The 12,491-nt window shown below is 47.9% G+C and overlaps 2 protein-coding genes across 4 annotated transcripts in view; both read right to left on the reverse strand.

Annotated features, from left to right (window-relative positions):
* TBC1D8 (TBC1 domain family member 8) overlaps positions 1–10,293 on the reverse strand; it is a 78,309-nt gene extending 68,016 nt beyond the window's left edge. For all 3 annotated transcript variants that reach the window (XM_050921725.1, XM_050921734.1, XM_050921717.1), the window contains exon 1: positions 10,125–10,293. In XM_050921725.1, the coding sequence (XP_050777682.1) occupies positions 10,125–10,251 (127 nt within the window). In that variant the 5' untranslated portion in view covers positions 10,252–10,293. The remainder of the gene's footprint in view (positions 1–10,124) is intronic.
* The window catches only part of CREG2 (cellular repressor of E1A stimulated genes 2), a 145,367-nt gene continuing 139,853 nt past the window's right edge, over positions 6,978–12,491 (reverse strand). Inside the window, exon 5 of the transcript XR_007769317.1 lies at positions 6,978–6,988. The gene's annotated coding sequence lies outside the window, so the exon portion shown is untranslated. The remainder of the gene's footprint in view (positions 6,989–12,491) is intronic.

Genomic DNA, 12,491 nt, shown 5'->3' on the forward strand with positions numbered 1-12,491 from the left:
ACCTACATGCCTCCAGCTTTCATCCAGAACACATCACACGATCCATTGTCTATAGCCAAGCCCTAAGATACAGCCGCTTTTGCTCCAATCCCTCACACAGAGACAAACACCTACAAGATCTCTATCAAGCGTTCTTAAAACTATAATACCCACCTGGGGAAGTGAAGAAACAGACTGACAGAGCCAGAAGGGTACCCAGAAGTCACCTACTACAGGACAGGCTCAACAAAGAAAGGAACAGAATGTCACTAGCCATCACCTTCGGCCCCCAATTAAAACCTCTCCAGTGCATCATCAAGGATCTACAACCTTTCCCGGAGGATGATCCCTCACTCCCACAGACCCTGGGAGACAGGCCAGTCCTCACTTACAGACAGCCCCACAACCTGAATCAAATACTCACCAACAACTACACCCCACACAACAAAAACAGTAATCCAGGAACCAATCCCTGAAATAAATTCCATTGCCAACTCTGCCCGCATATCTATTCAAGGACCTACCCACATCAGCCACACCATCAGGAGTTCATTCACATGCACATCTACCAACGTGATATATACCATCATGGGCCAGCAATGTCCCTCTGCCATGTACATTGGCCAAACTGGACAGTCTCTACGCAAAAGAATAAATGGACACAAATCAGACATCAAGAATTGTAACCTTCAAAAACCAGTAGGAGAGCACTTCAGTCTCCCTGGACTCTCAATAACAGACTAAAAGTGGCCATTCTTCAAAAAACCTTCAAAAACAGACTTCAGAAGAGAAACCGCAGAGCTGGAATTAATTTGCAAACTGGACACCTTCAAATTTGGCCTGAATAAAGACATGTCACTGTTTCGGGGAGCTGCTTGAGGTAAGCACTGCCCAGAGCCTGACCCTCTCCCATGCCTCAACCCCTTGCCCCACCCCTAGCCCTGATCCCCCTCCCGCCCTCTGAACCCCTAGATCTCAGAGCGGAGTACCCTCCTGCACCCCCAACCCCTCATCCCCAGCCCCACTCCAGAGCCTGCATCCCCAGACAGAGCCCTCTCGCCCCCCAGCCCCTAATTTTGTGAGCTGAAAGAAGAATGCTGCATTTGAAAGGGAAAAAGCAAATGGAACAGATTACTGTAGATACTCGATCATACGCCAGTTTGTTTATAAGCCTACCCCTCCCCCCCAAGACGGATAAGTAAAAATGGAAAATTTTTATGACCCTTTTAATAAGCCGACCCTATAATTCAGGGGGCAGGAAACTTTGGCTCCCAGGCCATAAGGATAAGCCGCTGGTGGGACGAGATGGTTTGTTTACCTCGAGCGTCTGCAGGCACAGAGGTAAACTTAAGTAAACAAAAAGTGTCCCAGCGCACCAGTTGCTGACCCTGACAGGCCGGGACAGCAATTGGTGGGGAAATTTTTTTTGGAGAGGAGAAGCTGGGAGTCAGGGCAGTAACCCCTGTGACCACCACTCACAGGACTCCACCCCTAGCCCAAGACCCCCACACTCTCTCCATCCCATCCCATCCCTTCCCACCTTATCTGGGGAGGGTCAGGGGAGGATGTTTCTGACCTGGCTGGAGTTACTCCAACAGGCTGGTCAGTGCGGCCGCAGCCTGCTCCGGCAGGCCAAACTGGGTGGCGCGGCCACAGCATGTTACAGCGGGCTGGGCCGGGCGGCATGGCCCCAGTGGGCTCCGGCGGGCCAGATGGCACGGCCACAGTCTGCTCTGGGCGCAGGGCCAAGCGGTACAGCTGCAGCCTGTCAGCCCCAGAGCTGCAGCTGCTTTGGAGGCTCGGGGGAGAGCAGCGTGACCAGAAACAGAGAAACTCTGGCCCTGCCTCTTCCCTTCTGTCTCTGCTGGCTGTGCTGCCTCTCCTTGCTCCCTCTGTTGGGGGGAGGGGCTGTGTACCACCTCTCCCTCTCTATACTCGTTCATAAGCTGACCCCTTCTCTGGTGCTTCCCTTTCTTACTAAAAAATTTCGGTTTATGAATGAGTATATACGGTAAGTTGTGTTCATAAGTGTAAACCTCTGGTTTACAGTTTTTCGTTCCTGGGTTATAAGAACAACCCCACAAATATTTAGAGAACATAAAAAAAATCACTTAGAATTCTGTTGGCATAAGTAATATGTAAGAATACGGAATACTGCATAAACAAAATTTGCAACTAGTTAGCTACTGGGGAAGGAATGGGAAAATAATCAATAGCTTTGCACTGACTATTATTAATCTAACATTCCAAATCTTAAAATACAAGAAGTTAAACAAGACATTAAAATTACAGGAAATGTTATTTTGCTTTGAATGCACAGTACTAATCCAATCAAACGAGGAGTAAGCTGAAACTTCCACATCCCCTCACAAAAATGACAGTAGTGCCACAGCCTCACTCTGCGCGACAAAGGCACTCTGACATTATATTACTATAAATGAGAAGGATTTGACACTACTCTTGATTATACATCTTATGGACAACCAGAGAATAACACTTACCTAAGGCAAGGCTGGGCAAACTTTTTGGCCGGAGGGCCACATTTGGGTATGGAAATTGTATGGCAGGCCATGAATGCTCACAAAATTGGGGGTTAGGTGTGGGAAGGGCTGAGGATTCTGGCTGGGGGTATGGGCTCTGGGGTGGAGCCAAAAATGAGGAGTTCAGGGTGAGGGAGTTCTGGGCTGGGGGTTGGGGTGCAAGGGGGTGAGAGTTCCAGCTGGGGGTGCAGAATTTGGGGTGGAGAAGGGTGCTCCAGGCTGGGATCTAGGGGTTCGGAGGGCAGGATGGGGATCAGGGCTGGAGCAGGGGGATGGGGGGCCAGAGGAGGTCGGGGTGCAGGCTCCAGGTGGCGCTTACCTCAAGCAGCTCCTGGAAGCAGCAGGATGTCCCCCCTTGACCGTGGGAGCTGCAGAGCCGGTACTTGGGGCGGGGACACGTGGAGATCCCGGCTGCCCCTATGCATAATAGCTGGAGTAGGGCCATGATGCTGCTTCTGGAAGCCATGGCACATGCAGAGCGGGGCAATCCCCCAATCCCGCTCCCCGGCAGCAGCTCAAGGTTTAAAAGGTCTGACAGGCCAGACGCGGCCCCGGGCCATAGTTTGCCCACCTCTGACCTAAGAAAACCATAGATTCCTTACAGAGACCACAGCAGGATATCAGCACATACCCTAGTTATTAAGTTCAAGTTCAACCAGCTCCTACCTTTTCCAGAGCAACAACATAAGAGATCTACTACAAAAGGATTTCTTCAGTAATATGTATATACAACCCCAGAATCAGCCAGAGTTACTGAACTGCATCTTGATTAAAGTTAATTTGTGGATAATTTCATCCTGAAACACACGGTTTCCAGAAAACATTTCAGATTTCCTGCCTATGTGCCTGATCCAGCAAAGCACTTAAGCATGTGAGTAGACCCACTGAAGTCAAGGGGACTACTCACATGCTCAGGGTTAAGCATTTGGTTAAGTGCTTTGCTGTATCAGGTCCCTTGCAAGTCTAGAAAACAAATTACACAAAGTGAGTGATCAACAGATTAAGAGATCTCCTCTCACCTTCTCTTGTATAAAAGTAAACCAGTTTTCCACACCACCTGCAACCCCAGCTTCTATCAGTAAACTTTGCTAGTATGCAGAAGATTAAGTGACCGTAGAGATTATATGTTTCTCATTATGTACACACCTGTTCAAAGTTCAATACAAATACGCTAACCTGATAACAAAAACAGACATAAGAGACCAATGTTTTCATGTGACATATGACTACCCTATAGTTCAATCCTTTGAGGATGAAATAAGAATATACACCTCTACCCCGATATAACGCGGTCCTCAGGAGACAAAAAATCTCACCATGTTATAGGTGAGACCAAGTTATATCAAACTTGCTTTGCCCCGCCCCGTTCCTTGTTCCCTGACCACTCCCTCCAGAGACCCCCATCCCTAATCACCCCAGGATCCCACCCCCTACCTCCTGACTGCTCCGACCCCTATTCGCCGGGCTGTTCCGCTTCCGCAGCTGCTGGTGAGTGCAGGGGCGGATCCCTTCCACCAAACCCCCTCCCCCGAGTGACACGGCTGGGGCCGGGCTGAGGGAAGCAGAACAGGCTGCTCCCGGCCCCCTGCTAATCCCCCAGGCCACTCTGGGACTGCGGGGCCCCCAAAAGTTCCCTCCCACAGCTCCTGCCTCCCAGACCCTGGGAGGGGAGAGCCCTGACCACCCCCAAGACCTTCTGACCCTTATCAAACCCCTTGGCCCTGGCCTGGCCCAGCATCCTTAACACGCTGCTCAGAGCAGTGTGTCAGAGCTTTACCGCGTTGTATGCGAACCCGCATTATATCAGGTCATGTTATATCGGGGTAGATGTGTTTCTAAACAAAATATATTCTTCTGCTGTGCTGTCTTAGGTTTATTTGTACCCTCTGGATAGATTAACCTGGAAAGAAGGGTGAAATGGATTGGAAAGAAGAGTGAGTAAATAAAGAATGGACCCAAAAGCAATTGTTCACAGACAGGTGCAGTGAAAACATCATATACTATCATGGCGGCTTACATGCCTTTGTGCACAGTAAAATGTATTAAGTGACATCTGATCCCTCCTTTAAAGAACAAACCAAAAAAAAAACCCATGATTTATCAAAGTTAAGGCAGTGAATTGTTGTATAATTTTAAAGTCAAAGATGGCTCTGCTAATAATAGTACTTTGCATTTTTATTCAATCTTTCATCTGGAAGCATACCGCCTATCAAGCCTTGTGAGGTAAGCACTCACTTTTCACTAAGTTAATGATGAAGCCAGAAACAAAACCCAACACTCCTGACTTAGACACCTTCTATAAAAAATAAGTAGTGTAATCTCTTCCCATGTGGGTGACATTTCTTCAACCTATTTTTAGAGTCTATTTAAAAGTTCTAGAAATTTCAAGCCATTTTTCCCATCACTGAACTTATTTTTTTTAAGCATTTACACTGAAAGTTTCACACTGGTTTTAACTATTTTCTTTTTGTTTCCCACCATCGTGCTCATTTTTGACTGTTCCAAGTAAAAGAGAATTGTAACATTTTGCTTATGTTCATCATAAAGTGCACTTAATTTTTTCTATGTATTGTTTTCCATTTGTAAGATGCATCTAACTGCAGGCCCTTCTACAATACAAACAAAAGCTGATTAAAGAAATATGTCTAATTTTCTTAAGATGAAGGAAATTAAGAGGACAGAAAGAGAAAGGGTGTTTTCAATTAGTCAGCCAAAACAGTTTTATACTAGCCTTATATAAAAAAATTGTATACACTGCAGGTTTAGCTTCTGCATTCAGCCAACAGGATGCACCAGGAGATTAGCTAGACAACAAACATCAATTTTTTATTTTAAACTTGCAGTGTCTGCCATGGAAAGCTCAGGAGTAGACACTTCACATTTGTGATTTCAGCCACACAATCAACCTCGACCTAAAACTAACAGCTGTAGAAGCTATTTTTAGATCTGAAAATTAATCTCTCACACCCCAGCAATCAAGGAATGAAGAGTGGGCTATGTGATCCACACAAGGAAGAAGGGGAAAACATAATATAAACCCTAGGGCAGGGGTCTTAAAATCCCAGTGTGTGCGCCATCTGTGGCCTGAGAACCTCCCCAATGTGGCCCTAGAAGCTCCAGCAATTTTGGGGCCGGGTCTCTCCTTTGGCCCTGCCTACTGCCCCAGGGTGCTCCTGTCATAAACAGATAGCTAAGGGTTAATGTCTCTTTCACCTGAAGCACCTGACCAGAGGACCAATCAGGAAACCGGATTTTTTCAACTTTGGGTGGAGGGAACTGAGTGTTTTTGTCTTTGTTTCTGGCTGCCTGCTTGCTCTGAGCTTTGGAGAAGTAGTTCTACTTTCTAGTCTTCTGTTTCTAAGTGTAAGGACAAAGAGATCAGCTAGTAAGTTATATGGTTTCTTTTCTTTGGTATTTGCATGAATATAAGTGCTGGAGTGCTTTGATTTGTATTCTTTTTAAATAAGGCTGTTTATTCAATATTCTTTTAAAAAACTGCCCTGTATTGTGTCATCTTAATACAGAGAAACTATTTGTATTTTTTCTTTCTTTTTATATAAAGCTTTCTTTTAAGACCTGTTGAAGTTTTTCTTTACTGCAGGGAAATTGAGTCTGTACTCACCAGGGAATTGGTGGGAGGAAGAAATCAGGGGAGATCTGTGTGTGTTGAAGTGGCTAGCCTGATTTTGCATTCCCTCTGGGTGAAGAGGAAAGTACTTTTTGTTTCCAGGATTGGGAACAGAGAGGGAGATTCACTCTGTTTGGATTCACAGAGCTTGTGTCTGTGTATCTCTCCAGGAGCACCTGGAGGGGGGAAGGGAAAAAGGATTATTTCCCTTTGTTGTGAGACTCAAGGGATTTGGGTCTTGGGGTCCCCAGGGAAGGTTTTTCAGAGGGACCAGAGTGCCCCAAAACACTCTAATTTTTTGGGTGGTGGCAGCAGGTACCAGGTCCAAGCTGGTAACTAAGCTTGGAGGTTTTCATGCTAACCCCCATATTTTGGACGCTAAGGTCCAAATCTGGGACTAAGGTTATTACAGCTCCCCCCGCCCCCAGGGTGCTACCCCCCTCCCCCACGTGTCCCCCAGGCAATTTAAAACAGCCCAGGACCCCATTCACCACTGTCATCGCAGCAGAGCCGAGTGGCTTCCTGCACGCTCGCTCCACGGGGCTGCCAGCCCCTCTGTGTGGTCCCGGGATGGGGCTGTGTCTCCATGCCCTGCCCCCACCCCAACTGCCCCTGCAGCCAATGGGAAGCTGCGGGGGCAGTGCCTGGGGGCAGCAGCATCCTGCCTTAGAGCCCCAGGTAAGCACCGCACCCCTGACCCGCATCCCACCCCCTCCCGCCCAGAGCCTGCATCCCTTCCTGCTCTTCCGTCCCAGAGCCTGCACCCCCACCCCCCCATCCTGCACCCCCATCCCCTACCTAAGACCAGATCCTGTACCCCAGACCCCCTCCCCCATCCAAACTCCCTCCCAGAGCCTGCACCCAGCACCTCAATCCCCTACCCCAGACCTCCTCCCTGACCAAACTCCCTCTCAGAGCCTTAGGCAGGTGGGTGGTGGGTTGTAGGCAGCATGAATTACATTATTGGCCCGCTGGGAGGATTTGAGGACTGGTACGGGCCCTAAGGTAATTTGAGTTTGAAACCCCTGCCCTAGGGCTTAAAGCTTGATCCCATCCCCTTGACTTCAACTGGGCCAGGGTTTCATGAAAGTTACACAATTGTAACATGACAACCTCTTGGTCTGCTGAATCAGAAATAAGCACTTCTGGTGACAAACAGTGAATGCCTACATAGCCAGGACAGACACAGACTACAAATAAAATGGAGATAACAGAAGACCATGCCACATACTGACAAGAATCATAGAACAATTCTACCTTTGGTATATCAAATAAATACAGTAGCCTTTAAAAGTGCCTATTAAGGAATAAAAAAAATGTATGAGATTTCAATAGCTCAGCCTTCTTTAAATTACAATCCATCATAAGAAATTTGAATTTAAAAAAATTGATATAGAATACAATCTTCTCTCTACAGAAGTCAGACTCATTGAAGAGCAGTATTCCTTCCTCTTTTTGCTTGCCGCTGTCTTTCTCCATTCCCAACATAATGTAGTATCATACTCTTCATGTTCTGGTCTAATCTGGATTGTAAACTTCTCAGAGCAAGGACTTTGGACCAAATTCTGTTCAATTATTCTAGAGTTAACCTGGTATAACTCACTGATCCCACTGAAATTACTCCAGATTTACACTCTTGTAATTTAGAGCAGAATATGATCCATTGTCTTCATATTTTCGTCTAAAAGTATCATGCACAACTAGAGCGCTAAATAAACATTTTGTACAGTTAAATGAAGTAAAAATGCAAATGTAGGTTGAAGCTACACTTCTACCTCGATATAACACTGTCCTCAGGAGCCAAAAAAATCTTACCGCGTTATAGGTGAAACCACGTTATACCGAACTTGCTTTAATCCACCGGAGTGTGCAGGCCCCGGCCCCCCCCCCGGAGCACTGCCTTACCGCGTTATATCTGAATTCATGTTATATCGGGTAGCGTTATATCAAGGTAGAGGTGTATTTAATGGAAATATGAAGTTGCAAATGCACTACTAAATCTAATTTTTCACCATGTATATTTGATAGAATAGATAGGATGACAGAAATCCCATGAGCATTAAGAAAGTACATGCAGATAACTGCCACCAAATCATTTTCCTGGCCCTACTCAATCAATTTTAGTTCTGAATTTGTGAAGCTCCGCTTGTTTCATTAGTTAATCATGTCTGAGCCACAGATGTAGAAAGAGATCACTCAAGGTGATTTTCCTCAGATCTATCTTTGATGTTACTGACTGCAAAGTTTTTTGTGATTTCTTTGTGCAGTTCCCAGCAGGGGTGGATAGAATCAATCTTGAGTGTCTCTGTCCCTTTCATTTTTAGAAATCCCAAAGGATAGCTCTGGGCAATTGCTTTTCTTCATCCATCTGTATTACCACTGCTGCTGTGTGTGTGTGTATATGAAGCAGCAGATCACCACCACAGAGACTAGACCTGCTTAAAGTAGAATTGGACAACATGGTCATTAAAATGCTTGTGGACAGTCTGTACTAAAGCTGCATTTGTGGTAGCTCAAACAAGTGAAATTTTAAGACAAATGCTAATATACCCCTTTTGTTTCAATCACTAACCTGGGTACAGAGTGGTATCCGTGTTAGTCTGTATCAGCAAAAAGAACGAGTACTTGTGGCACCTTAGAGACTAACACATTTCTCTGGGCATAAGCTTTCGTGGGCTAAAACCCACTCTGTCGGATGCATGCAGTGGATGAAGTGGGTTTTATCCCACAAAAGCTTATGCCCAAATAAATTTGTTAGTCTCTAAGGTGCCACAAGTACTTCTCGTTCTTTTAACCTAGGTAGTTACACTAGTACAGCTCCTCTTGAGTTGATGTTGAACTTACCAAGTTTCAAGAGACTTGGTCAGAGTCAAAGAACTCTGAAGAATCAATCCTTGATTTTAAAAAAGGAAATACAGATCATCCAGCACTTAATATATTGCAACACATGCATAAAGGAAATTTAAACCACCATAATTGTATGTGTTTTTCACTCAACGCTTGTATAAGAACAGTATGGGAGTCCTTTTTTTCTTTTGGCTCACTCTTCTCACAAGCATCTCTCTCCTTTCATACCAGGTTAATCCACCTATTTTGAAAACTTATATTATTCTTAGTTTTTCTACACTGTACATTAGGATGGAGTCTATGCACTAACTTAGTGGTTTTGGTTACCTTTAAGAATTCCTTACCCTCTCCTTGTCATCTGGATTATTTAAACCTGCTAACATTCATAGAAGACAAAGACAACACTCCCTGCAAGGCAATAACTCAAATTCTTACAGCAGGGTGACCAGCACTACACCTATTATTTCTTACGGAGTTTAACAAGTATATTATAAAGCGGGACACGCTTTTGTTTTGTGCCGAAGCAGGGGGACAATAGGATTCCGTTTGCCTTCCGACTGCAGCTGAACAAACAGCCCACGGGTTTTCAGTGCCTTGCCCACAACAATCCTCAACATCTTTTTCTCACCTTAAAGGGAGAGATTTTCCAGAAGCCCGGAAGGAGCATTTTACCAAGTAACTTTGCCAGCCTCCAGAACAAACCACCCCAAGAGCGGTGACTGGGGGAGGGCCACCCCCATGGCCGCAAGCAGACCCCGGAGCCCCCGGCGAGCAGGAACCCGCCGCAGCCGGACCCCCGGCAGTGACCCGCTCCGCAGCCACAAACCCCCCCCCCCCCGGCCCTGTCTCCGCGCTGAACCCAGCGCCAGCCTCCATGAGAGCCCGCCAGGACACGGAACAAAGAGCCTGCCCCGGGCTCCACCGGGCAGCAGCAGCCGCTCCGCTGCCCGGACCGAAACCCGCTGATGCCTGAGCCCGGGGCCGCCGCCCGCTGCGATGCCAGGCATGGGGCGCTCCCGCTTCCCCTCCCCCCCCGCCCGGCGCAGCCCGCGGGGCGAGCGGCTCCGGGGGGCAGTGGCCCGGCGGGCCCCACCCGGGCGGCTCCCTCCCCAGCCCCGGCCGGGCGGTACCGGTGAAGCGGCCCCCGCCGTCCCCGTGTCCGCGCCGCCGCTGGAGGACGAAGTAGCCGCTGCTCTTCTGGGTGACCCAGAGCTTGAGCGCGTTCTTCAGCAGCACCTCCTCGGGCCGCAGCCACATCGTGCCGCCGCCTCCCTCCGGCCCGCTCGCATCGCGCCCCGGCCCGACCCGGCCGCGGGGGAGGAGCCTGGACGCGGAGCCGCCGCTCCCTCCCCGGGGACACCGCGGCCGGGATTCGCGCTGCGACGCCAGGAGGCTCCCCCCCTTCCCCGCCTACTCCGGCCCGCAACGCCCCCCTCCCCCCGGCTCTAAGTGCCGGGCTGGGAGAGAGGAGGGAGACCCCGCTACTGTCCTGGGAGGCACTGATTCCCCTCCGCCCTGCTCCCCCCGACCTGGCGCTAGACGTAAACAGACTAAGCAATTGTTTCTGGGCCTGAGGAACCCGGGAGCCCGTATTATTTATTAGCATGTGTTGGGGGGGGGGGGGGGATATTCCTGCTTCAGGCTCCACACTCATCCAGGGATCCACGCCACGGCTGCTGAAGGCAGGGGCTGCTGGCTGCTCCTCCACCCATCCGAACTGCCAGGAAGCAGGGTTCTCCTATTCTGCCTTGCAGAGAGAGGCCTGTGCACACCTAAGTGTTGGAATTGGGGGGTGCTTTTACACCCCCTGGTTTGAAGTGGTTTCCATCATAAATAGGGTTTACACTTTGGTTGTGGCTTTGAGCACCCCCATTATACATATTGTTCCAGCATCCCTGACTGCACGTTCTCAGGCAGGTCTCTTTTTTTGGCCCTCAAAGAAGGCAAGGTCTTAGTATATGTTAAATATTGTACTGCTGCTCCCTGGTGAGAGATGGTCACAAGCGCACACAGCTGTCTCAGCATCACCCTGGTCAACATTCCTAAACGTGCCAGGGTATTAGCATACCATACCTGCCAACATCCTCTGGCACTCACACACGGTGCACTGCACATTTTTGGTGTATTTTTGTATCAATTCAGATATGAGCTATCTGCAAGTTCCTTCCCATTTTAAAGGCACTCTGTAACAATAAGATTGCTTGCTAGGTTACATATATCAATAGATAAATGATGTCCATGCTATATATCCATATTGAGCCTAGTCATTTTCATATTAATGAGTCACAAAAAGGGGGCAGAGGGAGCAAAGGGATTCCAAATGTTTTCTGGATCCCAACTGTGCAGGCCTACTGGCTTGAGTTTGCAGGCTCAGGCCGCAAGTACCTTTTTAACTTTTAAATCAGTGGAACTATTCACATGCTTAAAGATATGTACCTGTGTAAATGTTTGCAGAATCAACATCTTACTTATTATTTAATCCTCTAAAGTATGAGAAATGTCAGGGACTGACTGAACGTGACCCAAATGGCTTAGGCCTAGGATTGTTTTCAACACTCACACACATTATTTATTATTTGTATTCCTGTAATGCCTAGGAGACCCTACTCAAGGACTAGGGCCCCACTGTGCGAGGTGCTATATAAGCAAATCAAAAAATTGCCCCAGACAGCTTACAATCTAAGTCTCTTCTGCTTTTATGAAAGCCACCTGGTATCAGAAGTTCAAACAAACAAAAAAAATACCCAAAACTGTAACTTCCTGGAGTTTCCCCTGCTGAAGGGCCCAAACCTGGGAGTCTATAGGCAGAAACAGCAGATGAGGCAGATCTTCACTAGTTTTTGTTCAGAAAATGGAGTGGATAGGCATGCATGGTCCACTGTCATTTTAAATAGTTTTGAAGAGGGGATTTTGAAAACCAAGCACTACTACTGTAAATCCTGCCTGGTATTATTTTACATTGGTAATCCTGATGACCACTGAAATATGAATGTCTAATTCAGGGGTTCTCAAACTTCATTGCACCACGACCCCCTTCTGACAACAAAAATTACTACCAGACCCCAGGAGGAGGGACTGAAGCTCGAGCCTGCCCAACCAAGCCCCACCACCCCAGAGGAGGGGTCAAAGCCAAAATCCCACCTCCCGAGGCTGGGGGGCCAAAGCCCAAGCCCAAGGGCTTCACCCCCAGGCTGGGGGCCTGTAACCTGAGCCCTGCTACCCAGGGCTGAAGTCCTCAGTCTTGGGCTTTGGGCCCTGACCACAGCAAATCTAAGTAAGCCATGGTGACCCCGTTAAAACAGGGTAATGACCCACTTTGGGGTCCCGACCCACAGTTTGAGAACCGCTGGTCTAATTCCATGTCCAGAGTTCTCTCTTCGTCAGATTCTGATCACAAATCATAGTAAATCTGAAGTAATTCCATTATAATCATTGGCATAACTGAGGTCAGAATCTCACTCCGTCTCTAGACTCTGAGACTCAATCACTGTGGACCA

The sequence above is a fragment of the Gopherus flavomarginatus genome, chromosome 1 (assembly GCF_025201925.1).
Source record: "Gopherus flavomarginatus isolate rGopFla2 chromosome 1, rGopFla2.mat.asm, whole genome shotgun sequence".
Lineage (NCBI taxonomy): Eukaryota > Metazoa > Chordata > Testudines > Testudinidae > Gopherus > Gopherus flavomarginatus.